At 37.3% G+C, this 23374-nt stretch overlaps 2 protein-coding genes across 3 annotated transcripts in view; one reads left to right on the forward strand and one right to left on the reverse strand.

Moving 5' to 3' along the window:
- The window catches only part of LOC134811503 (polyunsaturated fatty acid 5-lipoxygenase-like), a 33003-nt gene extending 18734 nt beyond the window's left edge, over positions 1 to 14269 (reverse strand). Inside the window, exons 1-8 of one of the 2 annotated variants that reach the window (XM_063818345.1) lie at positions 14194 to 14269; positions 10857 to 10954; positions 10476 to 10605; positions 9672 to 9869; positions 8868 to 9019; positions 8479 to 8694; positions 7848 to 7999; positions 7629 to 7742 (exon numbers count right to left, since the gene is read on the reverse strand). In XM_063818345.1, coding sequence (XP_063674415.1) covers positions 7629 to 7742; positions 7848 to 7999; positions 8479 to 8694; positions 8868 to 9019; positions 9672 to 9869; positions 10476 to 10605; positions 10857 to 10954; positions 14194 to 14237 — 1104 coding nt within the window. In that variant the 5' untranslated portion in view covers positions 14238 to 14269. Of the gene's footprint in view, positions 1 to 7628; positions 7743 to 7847; positions 8000 to 8478; positions 8695 to 8867; positions 9020 to 9671; positions 9870 to 10475; positions 10606 to 10856; positions 10955 to 12670; positions 13831 to 14193 lie in introns of those variants that run through there. The other variant, XM_063818346.1, reaches the window with a different exon arrangement.
- The window catches only part of LOC134811507 (synaptobrevin homolog YKT6-like), a 92605-nt gene that overhangs the window by 14491 nt on the left and 54740 nt on the right, over positions 1 to 23374 (forward strand). The window lies entirely within an intron of this gene.

Here is a 23374-nt window from a genome sequence, read left to right on the forward strand (position 1 = left end):
AGCCGTACCCAATTTAGTTGGGTGAAAACTTTGACTTGGAATTAAAAAGTTGGTTACTATAATAACAGGAGGTGTGCCATGTTCTTTCTTACACCGTGACGAGTATAGGACAAAAAGGTGGAGGACACGTGGCCGGAGGATACAATAGGCCAATAGCAGTGGACACAAAGAGCGGATCTCATGGTACTCACTTTAACATGGACACGAGGGTGGAACCAAACGCCGTCCCAAATGATGAACTAGTAATAAACTTGTAACATTACACAATTTGAATTTAACTGTTGTTTATTAATGTCAACCTACTTTTATACACAAAGATTAATATCTTTTAGCTGTTAAAATATTGCCATATTCAACAATTTAATAAGACTTTACTGGCAAAACATAGGATTACACGGAATATTATCGCTCGTGATCCGACCTCGTGTCCATACTTCTAGGAAAGTACCGCCAGCTTGTGTCCTACACCCTCGTGTTCTACGTCCTCGTGTCTGGTTCCCACCGTGACAAAGATTAACTTAACAGGTTCCAGGATTGACCTATCACGTGTCAAAACAAATACGTCTCAACTAATGACTACTACTAGTGACTACTACTAGTGACTACTACTAGTGACTACTACTAGTGACTACTACTAGTGACTACTACTAGTGACTACTACTAGTGACTACTACTAGTGACTACTACTAGTGACTACTACTAGTGACTACTACTAGTGACTACTACTAGTGACTACTACTAGTGACTACTACTAGTGACTACTACTAGTGACTACTATAGTGACTACTACTAGTGACTACTACTAGTGACTACTACTAGTGACTACTGCTAGTGACTACTACTAGTGACTACTACTAGTGACTACTACTAGTGACTACTACTAGTGACTACTTTATTATGCACATTGAAACATGGACTGATGAGTTTTATAGTGGCAAGTTTTAATGGATTAAAAGTCTTGGGAGTTACATTTGGTACTTGATAAAAGGGCGATCATCCGAAATCTTGATGGTTGCATTTAAGATCAGCAACTTTCATCAAAGTATTTTGCAGATTAAAAACACTATACACTGTATATCGCTGCTGAAATAACGGCAGGCCCAAGTACAGTACTTGAAAATAGTTTAGTTAAGAACCATTAAACAGGGAATAATTACAACGTTACGTGTTAATATATATATAATATAACCGTGGAATATTTGTGAAGTACTCTGATACACGCAGAGTGGTGTGGTGATACAATGTTACTATGGTAACTGCACTGTTACTATGGTAACTGATACAATGACTAATGAGCAACCTAAACTGTGAGCGGCCCAACAGTGGGGTGTTCTAATTAAAACCGGTAGGGGGCATATTTCTCATGTGAGGGCCATCCATACAAAGGGCCCACAAGGTATAGCAATAGCGAGTGTCGTTCTCAGATTTAGAACCGCTTCTTAAAAATAAACAAAGCTACAACAGGGAAGTGAAGTTTGGAAGTGGCCACTATTATATATGTTATACTGGGAGCGATACACGATAGCTATTTTAATTTAACATGGAGCCTCGCCCCTCCCAATGACAATCAGGAACCGCTATCACGTGACAAAACGTCAGTATTCTCACTGATGGCAACAGTAAGCCGATGGTTTACCACCTACAGTTAGTCATTACCACAGCTATTTAAGAGATAGACGTGAGTGGTAGATATATGGGGATAGCAACAAAGCCACAAAGGTGCAAATGCTTGATTAATTGGAATTTGGCACCATGCGAACAGGTTTAGATTGCATTCATAGAAATTAGAAAGTTGTGAACTGGATGGATCCTTTTAAACTCAGGTGCACAGTACATCTGATAAAGCTGTTATCTGCGTCAAGGTCACATATTGACATTGTGAGGGCAAGACATTGTGATTAAGCAATAGGCAAGGTCACATATTGACATTGTGAGGGCACGACATCGTGATAAGGCAAGGTCACATATTGACATTGTGAGGGCAAGACATTGTGATTAGGCAGGGTCACATATTGACATTGTGAGGGCACGACATTGTGATAAGGCAAGGTCACATATTGACATTGTGAGGGCACGACATCGTGATAAGGCAAGGTCACATATTGACATTGTGAGGGCAAGACATTGTGATTAGGCAGGGTCACATATTGACATTGTGAGGGCACGACATTGTGATAAGGCAAGGTCACATATTGACATTGTGAGGGCAAGACATTGTGATTAGGCAGGGTCACACATTGACATTGTGAGGGCAAGACATTGTGATTAGGCAAGGTCGCATATTGACATTGTGAGGGCACGACATTGTGATAAGGCAAGGTCACATATTGACATTGTGAGGGCAAGACATTGTGATTAGGCAGGGTCACATATTGACATTGTGAGGGCACGACATTGTGATAAGGCAAGGTCACATATTGACATTGTGAGGGCAAGACATTGTGATTAGGCAGGGTCACACATTGACATTGTGAGGGCAAGACATTGTGATTAGGCAAGGTCGCATATTGACATTGTGAGGGCAAGACATTGTGATTAGGCACGGTCACACATTGACATTGTGAGGGCAAGACATTGTGATTAGGCAAGGTCACATATTGACATTGTGAGGGCAAGACATTGTGATTAGGCAAGGTCGCATATTGATATTGTGAGGGCACGACATTGTGATTAGGCAGGGTCACATATTGACATTGTGAGGGCACGACATTGTGATTAGGCAGGGTCACATAATGACATTGTGAGGGCACGATATTGTGATAAGGCAAGGTCACATATTGACATTGTGAGGGCAAGACATTGTGATTAGGCAGGGTCACATATTGACATTGTGAGGGCACGACATTGTGATAAGGCAAGGTCACATATTGACATTGTGAGGGCAAGACATTGTGATTAGGCAGGGTCACACATTGACATTGTGAGGGCAAGACATTGTGATTAGGCAAGGTCGCATATTGACATTGTGAGGGCAAGACATTGTGATTAGGCAGGGTCACACATTGACATTGTGAGGGCAAGACATTGTGATAAGGCAAGGTCACATATTGACATTGTGAGGGCAAGACATTGTGATTAGGCAAGGTCGCATATTGACATTGTGAGGACAAGAAAGATAAGGGAGGTTATTTAAAGGGATGTGTACCTGATTTCTCTGATTTTAGAGACGTTGCAAATAAATTACCCTATGACGAACGCACATGTTCCCTCAATTGGAACTTTAAGACGAACTTTCCAGCAAATTCCCAGAAAAGAAGACCTAGCGGAGAAATAGTCACCCACAGCTGCACTTAATCACGGAGTTCGTTAGTTTATATGATTAATTTTTTTTAAAAGATTCGCTAAACTGCTAATTATACCACCACGGAGCCTGATGAAAATAACAGCTGTAAGCCATCACCCTCCCTGCACCGGTTTAGTTTGTTATTTTCTAGACTGGACTAGTCACGCACAGTAACGAAAATACATAGTAAAAGAGACAGTTAACGTTAACTTTAATTTTGAATCCAGATAAAACAGAAACGTCCATTGCGAAAGAATTGTTTAGGTTTCCGAAACTTAACTTTTCGGCATGCTATAAACACAAAAGGTAAAAGCAAACTAATACTTCGCTATTTATTGACAAATATCACTGCTCATTAGTCGACTAGATTCCTTTAAGTACTTCCAAGCATGTTACTTTTTTGTCGGCAAACAAAGACAAGTTCGGTGGGGAACCTAATGATAGTAAGGTGCAATAGAGCCATATTGCTAGGAGACTATCGTGTAGATCCTGGCATCACCCTGTCACAGTGTCACTTGTAACATGAATTAGCTCGTGCAAATACCGGGATTTATTGTAGCGGCTTATTATTGCTGGAATTTGTGGTATTAGAAAGTTAATGAAGGAAGCCAAGTTGCAGAATAATATTACTTATAGGGAGCGATAAGGATCAATCATTAATACTGATAAGAGGAAATGTATGGTTCAAATTTGTATTTCTGGGTTTTATTTGGCAACCAGCTTATATTCAGTCGGTGGTTTAATAAATAAAGTACTAGTAATTTTATGAAAATTCCTAAATCTTACGTATAAAGCAAAAATCGTAGTTTGAAATATACTTGTCAAATCGCATCTAAAATAAAGAACAATGACTTGCATCCCTGTATTTGCCAAGACCATTTGTAGCACACATTTTAACGTACGTTAACGTCTTAACGACCACATTCCCAGCTGCAGCTGAAAACTGTCTACAAAACATGGTCAAAACATGGTAAAACAAATCTTAGAGGTCCTAATCTCAACGCCAGAAGTTCGAACTCACCCGGCACTAAACTAAACTACACTACACTACACTACACTACACTACACTACACTACACTACACTACACTACACTACACTACACTACACTACACTACACTACACTACACTACACTACACTACACTACACTACACTACACTACACTACACTACACTACACTACACTACACTACACTACACTATATAGGCTACACTACACTACACTACACTACACTACACTACACTACACTACACTACACTACACTACACTACACTACACTACACTACACTACACTACACTTCACTACACTATATAGGCTACACTACACTAAACTATATAAGCTAATTGTGAATGACATGTGATTTTAACAGAGGTGAGAGGTTGTTGAAGCAAGGTTGAGAAGGCCGAAGAGGAGGTTGAGAAACAGGCGAGGTGAGAAACAGGCGAGGTGACGCAGAGAAAATGACCTCCTTTTGTGATTAAATTTGAAGAAGAATTGGGTCGACAACCATCCATTATTATCAGAAGTTAGTGCAAAAGCCCTTCGTCTATCATTTAATCATTAGTAATGAAGTTCGAATTAAATTTACCACCAAAGATATTGATTGTTTTAGGACAGTGTAGTCTGAGGAGTGTAGGTGAAACTGTAGTGTCAAATTCCTGTCTGACAAGTTATGGTTCTGTATAAGACTGTGTAGTATAACGTGGCTGAAGGTTAAAGTTTCTCGTAACCATTAAGGTAAAGAAAGTGGTTTTATACCTATACCGGTTCAGTCAAACCTTTAAAACAGAAATTACGAGCAAATTACTCTACAGTCTACATGATATAAATTATACATATTTAGCAATTCTTTGGCGATATCATGATATTACTTATTATTAAGTAATATATTATTAAATAATAATCTATCATAATATTACTTATTATTATCGAAGAAGATTATTTTCAAACTTCTAATTAAATGACTGTAACTGCGCTAAGTCCTTTGCAATACGTGTCATAAGTCAATTGACTCAATTCCTGTTTTATGACCTCATGGAAAAAATAGACCGAACAGTTGGCGCTAATTCAACTATTATTTTCCGTAGAGCCTTCAGGGTATTCAAGCACCCGTCCGATCCACCCATAAAACTGATTAAAAAGCATAAAAAGCATATTAAAACTTGTATTGTTAATGACGTATCTACTAATTATCTACTATCTACGTTTCTACGTTTCTACTAATAAATTGACAGATAACTAAGCACTAAGCACCTTAAAACAGATGTCAAGTACTAGATCCATATCATGCTTATCATAGAGTTCTTGGAATAAACCTACATTCGGTACTTCAAAGAATTAAATGATAAGTTATCCTTCAATGCTCCAGGCTGATTTTCTTGAAGTATTAACATCATAATAGGTAGGATACTCAAACCAAAATTACTACATGTCCCACACTTAATGCCACCGTTCTCATAATACATATAGTATAGTATAGTAAGTATAATAGTAAAGTTCTCTTAAATAAAGGTCCATTAGGTAGCTCATGACCATTGACCATTGGAACAATATGTGTTGAATAATTTAGTTGTGAGTCTTTGATCTTCCGCCTACTAAACATTCACACACATTCCGCCTGTATTTGTAAACACCCTGGTTTTACTTTTACTCTCTGTCTTTTGAAATAAATAATTAATTATTCTACATTTCTCCTGTACATTACAATGCTGAACACTCGGGACGGATGCTAAGGTTGGTGTTTCGAGACTTAGGATTTTCAGAATAGCACGACGTTTGTGCTATTAACAAATATTTATTTCATTCATGACAAGTTATATTTTCAATATGGAGCTTGTCATGCTCGTGTAGTGAACTGTCCTTCCGAATGTTGTCTTCAGGAAATGATGGTCCTCACGCTTGCATTTTAGCTATATCTCCGTTCAGGCGCACAATATTCATAGATGGCCACTTGGACCCGTGCGATTTGTTTTTACGAAAAGCGAAATTACCATTAGACCATTTCGCTCAACCCAGAAGGTTCCACTAAATAAAAAATAATACCATAGTTAAAAAAGATCCTCTACTAACAACAACCCCTCGAGTGGGACATTTATCAAGCAGAACAAGTTACGATTTAAACTAAACCATAATAATATAGTAGACGTGCGTTAGGAATTGAATACAATTGATTGACCATCAAAGCGTCTCTGTTAGACGAGTTTTGCAAGCATCTTACCAAACATGAGAAGCTTCTTATAAAGGCCAAACCGAAAAATAAAAAAACAAAAAACAGGAATATAAAATCTAATCAATTTCGTATATGAGGCGCAGTTCTTGTAGCACATAAGACTTTACGACAGTTATAGCTGTTGATTTGTTGACAAAATACGAAGCAACATGGATAATCTGATTTCGGCGAGATGAAAGATGGAACCGTGAATCTCTGGTGACAGTATTTGAAGTGAAGTGTATCTGGAAGTATCTACGTGATGATGACGACTGAATAAAGACGTAATGTTGAGGAAATGACATAATTTTCCAATTATATGGGAAAAGTCTAAGAGAAATGAGCATGGTTTATTGGTATAGACTAAATTGAGCAAAAACTATCCTTTGAAAGAGAAGAAACAACCGAAATGTTAATTTTGTTTTTGAATCGTAAACCAGTCATCACTTCCTGCAGACACAAAGAAACACTAAACCAGTCTGTAAAATAAATAATGACTGAGTGGAAATAATACGTTTCAGAATTTATTTGGAAACAAAAGCGGGCTTTCTTTGGCAGTTCAGTTCAGATCTAGATCATCAAGATTGGGAGCTCCAATCTTTAAAGAAAAGAAAATTCTTCCCCAAAAGATAGTCAGGTAGTGCTTTTGTTAAACTAAGTTTTTTTAAAGCACTAGCTATTCAAAACTGAGGTAAAATTTTTCATTTCAACGGTTTTTATGCGTCTACTTTTATTAGTCGTACTTGATTGCTTAAACGTTTCCTAATCTCCGTTTTGGCTGTCAATTCTTATAATTCAGAAATTATTGCTTATGCCTGTCAGATGTTTAAGGTAAAACTGTTCCCATGGTGTTCAAAATTATGCATTTGTCTCGTCGTAACCGTTATTCATAATATATTGTTAAAATATTTACAAGATAATTTAGTAAATACTGGCATAACCAGTCTTGCAACTGGGCAGTCTCGGACGGTTGAAAGTAAAAAGGTGTGAATTCAGCATTACGAGCAGCTGCTGGCTTTACAGTCTAATCATCACATCGACCTTACTTATTTTACTATAAGTATAAGTAGGCAATACTCGATGAGGTATTTCACGGCGAAATTCTAACTTAACTAGCAATGATTGATTTTCACGCACCTGCAGCGAGACCCCCTCCCCCATGACATGCTCCGGCATGTCCAACATGTTGTCCCACGTGTCCGGCAAAGTGGTGATCTTTATGATCCGAGCTGGGTTGATTCCTGCTAACTCCTAGGAATAGTAATAGTTAATAGTAATAGAATGTATTGGTGTTATGGAAAGGAAGACACAGATATGACATTGACTGTAAATCTGTCTGCTGCTGTCTGTCGCTACCTGTCTCGTGAACTCTTCGTCTGTTTTCCAGTACTTAATGACGCTCAATACATCGTCTACCATCCCCAAATCATACCCGTGATCCTCTGCTAGTTCTACAAACAATGTTTCAAACTCTTTGAAGCTTTTGAAGTGTTCCGGAGTGTCTTTACCTGGGGAAATAGGTGTTTTAACCAGTCAGCTGCCAAATTTTAGAGGCTTTCATACACATTAAAATATATGTTTAGAGTATTTGTGGACGGCGAAAAGGGGTAAGAGACGTATGTTAAAATCAAATGATTTAGTTAGTCAGTAGATAAGCAGATGTTATCAGTGTTGATATAATAGAAACATGTTAGGATGTTGGATGTGTCTAAACTATAACCGGATTGAACGCATTTATTATACACAAGTTATGAATCAGTTTGAGCCTATTGAAAGGCATTACGATGTCCAGACGCCGATACAACTATATCTAACAATTTTACACAAAAGGGCGTGGCCAAAAGGGTGATTTTTCAGCCCTCTACTATGAATTGCAAGTGATTGGCTCGTATTGTCCACAACTGACCAGACTAATTTTGTCATTCACTAGAACTTAGAGGCCATCTCGAATATGCAATTTATGCTAAGTTTCGCTACAAATTCTTACCAAAAATGACGCTTATTTTGTTCTCGATGACAGTTCGCTTCATCATATTGTGCCCTCGTCTGAGATTGAGCTGGAAAGCCTTCTGTCTAGCATTCTTGAACTTGAGGAAGCGGGGGAGCTTGTCGTAGTTGACCTGTTTGGTGCACCCCGGAATAACATGAGGTCCATTGTTCGGGGCCCAGTCCAGATGCTTTCTTCTCAACTCAAGCTCTTTCACTGAGAAGTAAAGTATTGAAAGCGAATCTGTTTAAGATTGTCATACCTTATAGCTGTTACAATTTCAATTTAGATATATCATGAGTTCTAATATAGTAACACGTCACACGAGTCACACGAGTCATACGTAAATAGTAGCCAGGGTATATTGGTGTGATCCTTGATAAACTCACTTCTAGCAGCCAGTACTGCTGGATCCGTCTCATTCGCCAGGAAAGTACCTTTACCACACTTGGAGATGACATATGGAGGACACCCATCGTACACATCCTGCGGGTCCATCAGTAGGGGGTTGTGGGGGAACAGGTAGTCATTTACTGGGAACCTGTGGAAAGACGGAGTTAGTGCAAGGAAGCGGTGGTAAGACGGAGTTAGTGCAAGGAAGCAGTGGGAAGACGGAGTTAGTACAAGGAAGCAGTGGGAAGACGGAGTTAGTGCAAGGAAACCTGTTGGAAGAGGGGGTTTTAAACGGGGAACCAGTGAGAACATGGAGCCATATACTGAGATTCTGTGGAACATTTGAGTGGGAGACTGTAGTCATTCACAGCATGGCTGTGCTCGTTTAGACGCAACCATGCACGGCCGGAAACTGGGCAAGTGAAAGCTAGGCAAGGGGTGATTTCAAATTTAAAACTTATTTTCATGGGTTTCTCCCTGATGACCTAACGACCCGCCATTAGAATCGGTATCTTATAAACGGAGCCTCGAAACACCTTGGAAGGTGTTGAAATGTTTATGAATTCCATGACAGGTTCGTCAAGTTTCTTAATAATTGGGGGCAAAGCATTGTTTAAACTTATCATGCGTATTGCGTATGTATAGTTTTAACCCATGTGATTTATAATTATCAATTGTAAGAGTTCACCAAAGACGGTTTGTTGGCAGTAAAGCTGATCTGAGCTTAGCACAAAGTTATCCAATTAAAAGTTATAACAAAGTTAAGACACTTTTCTGGTATCTGGTAAAACATATTGTACCTGTAAAACTTGTGTTTGTACAGTATTGTGATCTCCCTTATGTACAGGGCCTCCTTAATGATCTCCAGCTTATTACTTTCCACAGAAATCTTTAGCTGTTCCGGGATACCCACAAAGTCTGGGAGATACTTGCTGACTCTGATGTGAGACTCCCTGTTGGCTGAGAAGAGCTCCTTTACGTGGAAGAGTGGGGAGGCCCTGGAATTTAAGGTATGTTAGAGCTCGGATACGTCTCCCATTAACCTGTTAACCATGTTCTGATTTGATAGACATGTTAGTACCACACCTAAGAGCAAATATTATCGGGTAAATTATAATATTGGGATTACAATTTTAGCTGAATCATTTGATGTCATATCTGGATATGAAAATTATTTATGAGTAGCATTGTTGACGTGATGAGTTATTTGAATGAGTGAGACTGTGAGAGGTTTGTAATGATAAAACATTTAATAAATTGTAGTGATTCTTGCTATGTGTCTGAATCGTTAGCGACTCGACCGGAATCGTTAACGCAAAACCATGAGTTTGCGCAAATGTCAAATATGTCTAATGGAGTTGATATGAATGTCAAATTTTTTGCCGACTCTAGGGAACGATAAATCCTTATCCTCAAGTATTTATTATTGGCACTTGGCAAGGATCGACTAGGCTTGCATCACCACACGCCATATATTCCGAGTATTTTGGGGTTTAGTCTTTGAATTGTTAGCGAACATCATCTCCATGGTAATAGAGCAAAGAACTAAACTGAAATAAGTTGAACCATATTACTCGCAGTGAGCAAAAACAATTTGTACTTACTGTGTGGTCTGAGGGTTGAGAATGAAGCTCATCCTGCCATCCTCCCATTTCTCAATCTTATCCAGGGCAGGGTTGTTTGTGCCGGTGTGTATTATCAACACGTACGGGGCTACTTTGGAGGCGAGGATCGCTGGAAGGGGAACAGTTGTTGTTTAAACTGGCCTCAATATTTAAGTTTTGTCGGGGTTTAAAATTCGAGATCAAAATATGCAACATTTGTTTCAAAGTTTCATGCCGATCAATATCTTGAGCATTGAGAGCTGTATGATCTTCTGACCTTGATCTCGAAATATAAATATAATTCTTAGCCACCCTGCATGATAAGTAAGGTTCGATAAAATTTAATTTAATAACTGAGTGAGAGTTGTTTTATTGACTTACATTTAGCATTGACCACTACATCTTTCTCTTTAATAAGTGCTGCTTCCGCTGCATCAGTAGCTGCTACTGCTGCCCTCGCTGATCTGGCTCGCTCGTGCCTGAGGGAGGATAATGATGAAACTTGAGCGTCAAGGAGAAGAATTTGTGGCAAGTCCATGTAGTCAGGTCTGGCGCAATTCGAATAAAGTTTGAATATTTATTTTAATTTAAGTTACCAAGTGATATCGTTAGAAATAGATCTTAGACATAGAAGCCAACTGTAAAACTAATGCCACATAATTATTATTATTATCAAACTTTACACAAATCCAAAGTAGTTACTAAGAACATCCTAAAGACCTGATAAGTCTACTTAAGGGGGCATACACCAAATCTGTCCAGACCAAATGACTTCATAGGCAGTTCAGTGACCTTCTAGCGCACCGTTTCCACACCAAAAAAAATTATTTTGAGAATACCCATTTTTGTAATCGAGCATTTCCTGGTTAAGAGTGCAATTTTCGGAAAAAATTATTTTGTGGTTGAGACGCTATAAGTTAATCATTTCTTGCGGTATCGGGTTGAAATTTTGCTCGCCGTTTGTTCACATCTATGTCAAGGTGTGTGTAAAATCTTGATATCGTATCTAAAAAAGGTGGTGTGTTATGAATTTTTATAGTCAAAAAGCTAAAATTGTCCTTTTCAGGCTTATTTTAACAAAAAGTCAGTCAGGGAAGATCGGATTATTTGATGCTTGACATCAAATTGTTCTCTGAATTCTGGCGCAGTTTTTGATGCCCTCAAAAATGTTTTTACTCATTCACCTTCTGATCTATTGGACCTCAAAGCCAAACAACAAATTTAGGCACATTTTTCGTTTTTAATATTTACTGATTTTTCTAAAATTGCTTCCCTTTGAAGTTATGGGAGAAAATGTGATTTTCGGCTTTGCAGATAAAAAATCACATTTTCTCCCATAACTTCAAAGGGAAGCATTTAAGGGTGTTTTGTTGTTCATAACTCATATATAAATGTCCTAGTTGCGGTTATTTTGCACCCTTCAAAAAGTCACTAGCACATTCCTATCAAAATTTTAGAAAAATCAGTAAATATTAAAAACGAAAAATGTGCCTAAATTTGTTGTTTGGCTTTGAGGTCCAATAGATCAGAAGGTGAATGAGTAAAAACATTTTTGAGGGCATCAAAAACTGCGCCAGAATTCAGAGAACAATTTGATGTCAAGCATCAAATAATCCGATCTTCCCTGACTGACTTTTTGTTAAAATAAGCCTGAAAAGGACAATTTTAGCTTTTTGACTTTAAAAATTCATAACACACCAGCCTTTTTAGATACGATATCAAGATTTTACACACACCTTGACATAGATGTGAACAAACGGCGAGCAAAATTTCAACCCGATACCGCAAGAAATGATTAACTTATAGCGTCTCAACCACAAAATAATTTTTTCCGAAAATTGCACTCTTAACCAGGAAATGCTCGATTACAAAAATGGGTATTCTCAAAATAATTTTTTTTGGTGTGGAAACGGTGCGCTAGAAGGTCACTGAATTGCCTATGAAGTCATTTGGTCTGGACGGCACAAACCACTGTTTTGGTGTATGCCCCCTTAAAAGACTTGCAGAACTGAAAACTTACTATAAATGCAAAAAATGGAACTTAAAACTGAAATTATCGAACTAATCAAATTCAAAATAAATTTCTCCACAATTGGCGGTTCGAGGCTAAATACCTTAAGTCTGTCAAGTCGTCACTATAATGCCACATAAACAGAAATTATTAGTTAATTTGCAGTTTTATGAAATATACTTACAATCCCTTCAAACAGTAATACATGACGACTGACGAGTCTATAATATGCACAAAATAGGATCGATGATAACGAGCAGAGTGCGACTACGAATGTCTAGGAAATTGGAGTAATTGCAGTTTCGCGAGCAGCATATGCGATTTCCTCAATCAACGTCTTACTATTACGTCTTCTCGCTGCATAGATTCGTGTCTAAATATTCAAAGTGTGTCTAGTGTCAACTGTACTTTTGCAAACGGTGGTATACATTATCATATGTTGTAGACCATATTGTGTCGACTATATACCGGAAGGCACGTACAAGTAGAAGTTTGAAGAGGCAGAAAAAGTCAACACAACATAAGTCCGTGTAGTGGATGAAATTTGAAAAGTAAGTTTATTATTTAAAAGAGATTTCATAGGTAAAATATTAACGAATAGGTTGGTACTTCAACAAACGATAGGCGAAGTGCGAAGGATGTAAAGTAACAACGTAAGCAATTGAAGCGTATGTGCGTTTGTAGAATCAAGAATAGGAGTCGACTGCTAGGCTAAGATAATTCGGATAGAAAAAATATCACAGTTTCTATTTGAGGTATGTGCCTGTGGGATTTATAAATGTACTCTCAATAATTGCATTCAAACGGGTTCAGCTGCACAATTCTTCGCCCTGTTATACGCTAGAAGCATTAAGATTTAAAACCTATCGACCAAGGTTTCCCACGAAACTATAAAACTACCTTATATCTTTATATATTACTCATGGACCATGTCTATTTAACAACTAGATATTTTGGTAACTCTGGCTCTATAATTTCTCTGTTGAGATCCGCCCAAGAAACGTGCTGTCAACTATCTTAAACATACCAGGAATATTATAAATGTTTCTAATTCTTATATTTTGAAGGACTTCATCTTTGTATTAATAATTATTAGGTCATCTTTGCCGTTACTATTGATTATGCTAAGCCAAATCGGCCCACGAAAGAAATCGGGACGGCAAAGATGGCATAACAAGATATTATTCGGAATAGATGCCATCGGGAACAAAAATAATCCGGAAAAGATAAAATCCGGTTTAAATTCAAAACTGGCCCATGAGTAGGCACACATCTTGCACAGAGAGTACACTACATCACTAAGCAATTAGACAGAACGTCCGGCAAAAAGCTGCATTTGCAAGTGACAACTACGTCAATATCATGTATATTTGTATATCAACGTGGCCCATCCTCTGCACAATATCGAATACAGGTCAAGGTGTCGTTAATCAATAGCCAATTATTAGGAAGTCACACTTAACGGTATTCCTGAGGTATCATGGAAGAGTACTCGTTGTATAATGTGCATGTCTAGATAAGTTATCATGTATCAGTTATTGTATAGACAGTAATCAGTATTGTGTGAATGACCATGTTTCATATCCTATCAGTTTGAGTTCGTTTTAACTGTAACCAAGATTGGAACAGTCTGCAAAATTTTCCTGTTTACAATTATTTACATCAGCTTATTTGCTGATAATGTGCATAATCAATGTGCATAATTACCTTTCTTTCATTCCCGAGTAAATGTGGTAGAGTGGTTTCGGCATGTTTCTTCTGCTGTTGTGGCTGCACTAGCTCTAGTTAATCGGTAAGTTAGAGGCAAGGTGAAACTATAGTCATTTAACTTTAAGTAACTAAAACTTTTTTCCAGTCCCGGTCCCGGCAAAAAAGCGGTCCCGGTCGATCCTTGTCCCTAACTACTATAGTGATTTAACTTTAACTTAAAGCAACTAAAATACCATATGATGATGAAAATATCAATCCTCGTGAAACCAAAGCACAATACTAATAAAGACTATGAACTGCAGCTCCAGCAGCACAATACTAATAAAGACAATGAACTGCAGCTCCAGCAGCTCATCTGTTGTTTCAACTCAGTAAAACGTAATGTGATACTACTTCTCATTTCTCATGGCATTCCTTGCAAGAAAATCATTACGCAACATCATGACACATGAGTCGTTCACTTTTTCGGCAAGCAAACCAGAAACAACGATGCAAATAAAGCCTTAAAAACTTTAGGATAACTGAAGACTGGTCGCGTCAATCTCGTATAAACAAGAAGAACATAGAACGTAACGGCCGATAACAAAGCAAATGACATCATATAGGAGGCTAGACAGAAAATAATCTTAATGGTCTCCACCCGCATTCAATCCTGTGATTAACCATCGCTATTTCCTAGTCATTTGTAACACTTATAACAGCGCTTGAATACTTTTCTATCCAGTCAGCCCTTTACTGTGCTGGACTCCGGGAGGTATGTCGAGTAACCACGATAACCACATCAGTAATTATGATACCTATTATGAATATTAATCATATCTCTGATATATCTTGAGTTTTAGAAACATCGTTTAGCGCGACCACCAGAAACTGTTGCAAATATGCAATTATTTTCTGCCAATTTTCTAATTGTTATCTTACTTTACGAGGTGCGTGGTTGGATGAGCTTGCACTTTGTACAGTAGTTGGTAGTGCAATTTTGCACTGTCATCTACATTCTTATGCTTTTTGGTTATTGATTTGGACTTTGGTTACTGATTTGGTTACTGATTTGGTTACTGATTTGGTTACTGATTTGGTAATTGCTGCCAGTCCCCACCACCAGCTCACCAAATTGTAAAAGTGCTGCACTTGGTTTCACACGGAACGCATGGTAGATTGAAACGTGTAGATTATTTAGTCCCCAGATCTCTTGTACTAATGTAGAACTAGACTATCTCTGAGTGTTATGTGGATTGAAATGAATTTGAAGTGAACCCACATCCGGAAAGGCGGCAGATAATATAATATGCGAGGAAATTTTACGGACATATTATATTATCTGTACGACAACCTAGCACCCTGCCTAAACTTTCGGAACTCCTGGACCTATGTGGCAAGCCTGCTCCCTGAAGTTGAACAAAAAAATTCAGACCTGACCAAAACACATGTGTAAACAACAACAAAACAATGCATGAAAACTATTAACGGAACTATTTAAGCATGGTATTTAGATTCTGAAACACAATACGTATTGTCTCGTGTTTACTTACCATGGTGTTTAGTGCATGATCTCTAACGCTAGTCCGTTTGGCAACTGATCAGTGATCATGTTGGTGGCCAGTTTTCTAGGACTTATGTTAAAGCAGACCATGATTGCAATGACTTGTACGATACCAGGATTTGAAGTGAAATCTTCAAATTTGGAAGACTTGGTTCTGTTCGGATTTGGAAGAACACGGCATAAAAAGTTAACTAAATATATAGAATACCAACGTAGGCGATGAAATACGACTAGCGGGGAAGATTGAAGAGGGGTCATTTCCCTTAAAAGTTAAAAAGGATAATGCGGTGATAACTTAAACAATCATCATTAGAAAGCATCCCAGAAACCACCCTTCAGTTCTTGTTCGAAATCATAAATCGATAAAACGTTTCTCAGCTTTATATGATGTGCTAAGTCGAACGTTTTAATATTAAAAATAATGCACGATTTTGACAGTGACCTATAAGACACTAAATTTTCCTTTCTGACCTCAAAAAATATAGATACATATATTATACATTTATCACATGCCTTCTCATGCGATATCAAAACTTTCGCCCACGAGGCTTGCCGAGTTAGCGAAAGTTTCGATATTTCCCGAGGCTTGCCGAGGGTTATATCGACATTTTCAATCACGAGGCTTGCCGAGTTTTGAAAATGTTGATATCGCATGAGAAGGCATGTGATTAATGTTTTATCACACTTTCTTTGGAGCCAAATTTGGCCGGGAAAGCAGAATTTGATCAAACGTTAGTTATAAATCTCACCAAAGCAAAACTAGACATGTCGAACTTATTTATGTTTATAATGTCCAAGCTATATATAGCTCTCGATAAGTTAGTATTTCAGATATTAAAGTTACAATATGTGAAATTAGAATCTCGCGTTTCACATTTATGACACAGTGAATGCTGTGTGCCGCGCTGAATTTGCTTTTTACTGCTACCTAGTGCATGCAATATTAATGTGTTTTCCGCCTATGGGTCTTGTACTTATGAGTCTAGAATATTCCGCCGCGAGCGCGTTTGATACGTAATTACATCCTGCAAATCAATTGATGTGAGGTGATTCTAATACTTTATTTCTATTAGATATTTTTAGAGTCATTAAAACTGTAGATGCAGTATAATGTATAGAACATCCGTTTAAGTAATGATTATACATCACAGTCCTTATCGTATAATCTGTATCTGCGATAAGGTGAAAGAATTTCCTGGTTGTTAAATTTGAATAGAGCTGTGTCGCCATGATTCTCTATTTATCAGTCCACATTATACACTGCACACCCTAATTTACACCAACAATATTATCGTCCGTCTTGATTCTTGATTGTCTGTTATTTCAGAATGATTTAATCAATGCAACTTGTAATCGTTGACTTAGAATTTTATCAAGTATTCTGCTTAGTTCTTAGTCAGTATACATCTTTACTTGCCATTATTTGCCATTATTTGGAGCCAAATTTGGCATGGAAAGCAGAATTTGATCAAACGTTAGTTATAAATCTCACCAAAGCAAAACTAGACATGTCGAACTTATTTATGTTTATAATGTCCAAGCTATATATAGCTCTCGATAAGTTAGTATTTCAGATATTAAAGTTACAATACGTGAAATTAGAATCTCGCGTTTCACATTTATGACACAGTGAATGCTGTGTGCCGCGCTGAATTTGCTTTTTACTGCTACCTAGTGCATGCAATATTAATGTGTTTTCCGCCTATGGGTCTTGTACTTATGAGTCTAGAATATTCCGCCGCGAGCGCGTTTGATACGTAATTACATCCTGCAAATCAATTGATGTGAGGTGATTCTAATACTTTATTTCTATTAGATATTTTTAGAGTCATTAAAACTGTAGATGCAGTATAATGTATAGAACATCCGTTTAAGTGTTGATTATACATCACAGTTCTTATCGTATAATCTGTATCTACGATGAGGTGAAAGAATTTCCTAGTTCTTGTATTTGAATAGAGCTGTGGGGTCATAATTAGTGTCTATTTATCAGTCCACATTATACACTACACTCCCTAATTTACATCAACAATATTATCGTCCGTCTTGATTCTTGATTGTCTGTTATTTCAGAATGATTTAATCAATGCAACTTGTAATCGTTGACTTAGAATTTTATCAAGTATTCTGCTTAGTTCTTAGTCAGTATTCATCTTTACTTGCCATTATTTGCCATTATCTGCTTCGAGCTAGAAATTATCTGAACTGGAAATTATCAGAACATTTGTAATATTCAAATGTATCTCTTCAACATTTTAGAACGCAGTACTCCACCAGCCTATAACCACCCTGGTCATGGCCAGGTAGTTCACCCGTACTGTTACCAATATTGAATTGGTCTAATGAATGGCAGCACATTAATCATCGGACCTGTTTGCCCCAGTGCCCAGACTAATTTATTTAACCAGATTAGCTGATTAAGTTACGTCATTCGTCCCTTGATATATTTATATAAATAATATATTTTATAGGATGTTTTTATTGCACTTATTTGCACTAACTAAAATTCAGTTAAAACTAGTCCTGGGATAGAATTTCCGCTCTTTATTGTACAGAATCTACATATAAGTCTCTTTATCAGTCTGTTTATAGATCAGCCACGAATTTCGCAAGCTAATCTAGGCGAAACCGGTTTGGAAAAGCCAAGTATAATTTCTGCACAATTTCTATATGGAATATGGCTCAAAGAAGGGATCAGAGGGGGTTAAAATTGAGGTCTGAAATGGCTGAAATCTGGCTTTGTTTTGTGTGTTTTCTTCGTTCGAATTAATCAAACATCGTCTAGTGTTTACTATTTTTTGTGAGGGTGACTGTAGTTTGTTCTGACACTTCCTTTTTAATTTCAAGTAAGCGATTAAGGAAATTAATTATCCTGATTGATTGTATCGCTGACAAGTACCAAAACTTTGTGAAACTTTCAAGTCTGCTTGTGAACTTTGATCTCGTTTTCAATAACCTTAAGTCATTTAAAGCTCGTACAAGCCAGGGAGTTTTTACTTTGTTTCATCATCCGAAGCTTAATTAGGCTTTGAACTATAAAGTGCAATAAAAAGGGAACAGCTTGAAAAAGTTTTACAACAAAAAATTTTATTTTGCTTGACGCATCTCAAACACAAGGAAATATTTTCAAAACCGGGTATAAATATACATTTTTCCTTATCCTGGAAAGTTTATCTGATCATTGCATTAGCGGTCATAGACTACTTCAGGTTGTCGATTTAAATCTTTATTTAAATCAGTACCTCGCAGTAGTAGAACAGTTGTTGAGAGTGGGCTCCTTGTTCCTATGGGAATATCGGGCTCTCTCTGAGTAACTGATTGATATTTCATGCCCCCGGGTGAGCGCCAGTGCTCCCCATCGGGGCATGTAATATCAATTCTGCTTTCCTGCTAAATTTGGCTCGAAAGTGTGATAGTAATATATATAATATATATGACATAATATATATGGCAGCTGAAATTATATGACTATGATAATGAATAAGAAAAAGAGTAGATCACAGTGCTGGCAAGCACGACCGGTGCATTTATTGTGGGTATACTATGTACCCCCTTTACTATTATACCCCTTTTACTATTATACCCCCTTTACTATTATACCCCCTTTGGTACACGTTACAAGCCTCTTTCGTGCACGCGAAGCGTGCACTCCGGCCGGAGGCGGCGGCCGAAGGCCGCCGCCTCCGGCAGGAGTTTTTCAGGCATTAAGAATCATCGGAAGTCGTTCAGCAGATTTATTTTTAGTCCAAAACATTCTAATTTGATGTCAAAGATGACAGGAATAAAAAATAGTTATGTTGAGATTTTTAAGAAATTTGCATAAAATACTCGCCAGCACTGTTATACGAAATTCGGTAAAAAACCCAAAATCGCCATATTCAGGTGCCTTAAAAACCATGTTAAAATCGAGTTAGAGATCTGAAATTTTTCAGGGCGTCTAGACGTTGACCAAATCGACTGCAAAAAAAGTTTCAGGTTTCAGGAACATCGGGAAGTGGGTTTTCTAGAACCCCTGTTTTACGACAGATTGTCGTGATATCTATCTATATATAATATATATACATATACCTTATCGGACCTTATTTGGACGGACATTACTTGAACGCTGGAGGCCCTAGCGTTCATCTTAATGTCCGTTCAAATAAAGTCCGTTCAATTAATGTCCGTCCAAGTTAAAGTCCGTTGAAATTTTTTCAAAAATTTTTCCATTTCGAACTTTTTGTCCAGAATATGACAACTTTAAGAACTTTATTGTGCCGTAAGTTAATGACGGAAAGGTTCTCCTTGGTCTGCCGGAGGCACAGAAAACTCTACTACTACTACTACTAGTATATGATGTTTTCAAGGGTCGCTTGACGGAAAAAAGTCAACGAAATTATGGCACTCAACAACATAGTTCATGAACTACTCCCCGCCAACATGACAAACTTGTTCCAGCCTCTAGATATTATGGGTAAATCGTGTTGCCAAGGACATTGTCCGACGTTGTTATAGTTCATATTACTCGGGGGCGGTAATGAAACAGTGATAGGAAAGCTCCACGTGATGTTAAGGTTAACCTTAAGTTGTCTAAGATAAAACCACTTCATATCGCCGAATGGCTTGTAAAAGTTAACACTGAAATGCATGACCGGGGTAGTTTGATAAAAAGGTTTCCATAAAGCTAGAAATCACTGATGCTTTAAGCATGGACTATTTCATGCACGAAAACCCATTTGATGAAGATGATATGTGATATTAGACACTGATCATGTACACATTTTTAAACATTTTTACTGCTTAATGACTGCTTTTCTTACTAACTGTATAAAAATGGATTTAAAAATCATTTGCTGAAATTTAAAAAACGTCAAAAAAAATTCGGATTTTTGATGGTTTTGAATGCCTTCGAGCGTTCATATTAATGTCCGTTCATAATTATGTCCGTTCATGTAATGTCCGTCCAAATAAGGTCCGATAAGGTATATTCAGGGATAGACGCTTTGCCAGTCAATTGTAGCCTGTATTTAATTGTCCATAGATTCAAAAGTATAAAAGATACAGCCATTTCCGACCACAGGTCTTGAAAATAATTGTTTACACTTTAGTTTACATTGTATAAACAAATTATTTGACGTCATGAACACCCCTTGATGACGTCATCAAGTTAACCGTTTTTAAAACTTGATTTTTGACAAAGTAATAACTTTTAAAAATGATTTTACACCATTAAAAAGTAATTGTATTCAAAATCTGAGGAAATTTTCATCTTAGATAATTGTTCAAGCATTCTGAAAATCTACCGGAAAGTTTTTCTAGCTTGCTCCTTCATAAAGATATTCGTCATTGAAGTTTGTGCTTTTTTGAAGAATTATTTTATAAAAACGTCAATTTTGCGATTTAGTATTCTCTGGTGTTGGGCCATGCCTTAGGTTGTGGAGCTCAGTTCTGCTTCCTATAGGTATAAATTGTGCATTAGGCTAGTTTTAAAGTTAAAAATCGAAAAGTTGCACACGTGGGGACACGCCCAAATTTATAAAAAATTGCTAAAATCACTGAAAATTGCTGTTTTCGTCATTTTCTGTCAACTTTAGAGTGCCGTTGTGATTACAGTTCTTCTTGAAATACTTTGAAACTTTGCGTGCTTATCAAGCTATATATAAAACAATTACATGCAAAAATTTACGGCGATTCAATATTGGATGCGCACGCAACGTCCGCTCAAAGTTTGCACGTGCGAAAGGTGAGAATTTTGCTCATTCGTGATTTCCAACAAATTCTGCTTTGCCACGACAGTTTAATGTCATTATAAATGAATTTAATGCCAACTTGAATTAGTATTAAGTGGCATATTCAGTCAGTGATCGACCGATATGCTTACCTAAACACAAGGAAATGTTTTTAAAGGAAAAATTTCGAAATTGTTGAAACTTCCTCCTTATTAATGAAGATATTAGTTTATATTTCGACTTTATAAAGTACCCTGACATTATTATCAAAAAGAGATGATATTTGACCAAAACCCATAATCATGGGTAGAGTGGACCGCTGCCAGTGTCTCTCTTTCCCAAACAAAAGGAAATGATATTAATTTGATTGACCGTTCTCAAATGCAAAATGATACCGAGAATGAAATCGGTCGCTCGCTTTTCCCATTCATTTACAATTGTAATAGATTAAGAAGAACTACCCAAAGGCAGCTGTACTCGGCAATAAAGATTCAATAAACTTCAGCTAATTCAATAAGTAATAACTACCACCCTTACCCCGAAATACTAGGTATCGACCCGAACGCAACCCAAAGAGATTTTTACAGCATCTGATTGATGTACCTAATCAATCGAAACTTATTACAATTCGTAAGCCGTGAATGAATGGGAAAAGCGAGCGACCGATTTCATTCTCGGTATCATTTTGCATTTGAGAACGGTCAATCAAATTAATATCATTTCCTTTTGTTTGGGAAAGAGAGACACTGGCAGCGGTCCACTCTACCCATGATTATGGGTTTTGGTCAAATGTATAACACAGAAGAAATTACTGGGCGGCGCTCAGCCTGTCATTCCGCCGAATCTCTATTCATATTTTTATGAACACAATAGCCTGGGGTCCCAGGTAAAGAAGAAAAAGAATAGGCCGGTCTAACCTTACCTTAAATATGTACCATTCTTTTTGTAAAATGGGTCAAGAATTATATTACCAATGTAAAGATAAGCTGGCTATAGCCAAGAAGTTTAGTTTTGCAAATAATTTATTACCTGTCCTTCCGATGAGCGTATATCTTGTACAGATTCATATGCTTTACCATGATACCCTTCTTGATTAGACAACTATAACTTCTTGTTCGAGGTATAATACCTTTACAGTAAAGTTTACAAACTGAAACTCTTCTAACGACAACAAACGAAATGAGTAAAAACTGAATAATTGTATTTTACTGAAATGAAATTAACTGGAAACATGCCATGTCACACTACGTACTTTCTGACTTCTCAATCAAGTCATCTTGCTCTAGACAATTGAAACTATTGAAGTAGGAAATACTGTGTTATGTACTCAATGACACTGCAGCTGTACTTTCATAGTTCTGAGATGATTCAAGTTATGATATTGTTTCTGATCTAAACAAAAATAAAGCCGTGAAACCAGCCGTGATTTAACTTATGAAGTTTTCATGATATTGTAATGAACGAAATCTACATCGTAATCTGTTTCCCGACTTATTGTGACAAAATGCAATTACTCAGACTCTTGATCAGATGGGAAGTTTGGATCTATAATAATTACATTTGCAGTATATATTCATATAGTTATTGCTTTATTAAATGATATGATGGCGCCAATACTGTAATGACTGAAAGTGAAGACAATTGAACATCGAAAGGATTATATTGTATATTGACGTGTCAGTTATAAGTATAAATCAACATGATATTGAATGAACCTCAACTACATTTCCCGTTTATTTAGCTGAGTAAACTGAGGAGAGGCAACACAGATATGTAATGTTGTAATCTTTATTTCACCCCCTCGACTAAACGACGCCGGGATTCAAACTCGCGGATTCAAAGACGGCGATGCTAGCCACTTACCTAGTCACCTAGCCTGCAATGGATGGTGAGTTGATTATAATTATTCAGCGCCTTTTTAAACTAC

This window comes from Bolinopsis microptera, chromosome 2, assembly GCF_026151205.1.
Source record: "Bolinopsis microptera isolate Bmic1 chromosome 2, MBARI_Bmic_1.0, whole genome shotgun sequence".
Classification (NCBI taxonomy): Eukaryota; Metazoa; Ctenophora; class Tentaculata; order Lobata; family Bolinopsidae; genus Bolinopsis; species Bolinopsis microptera.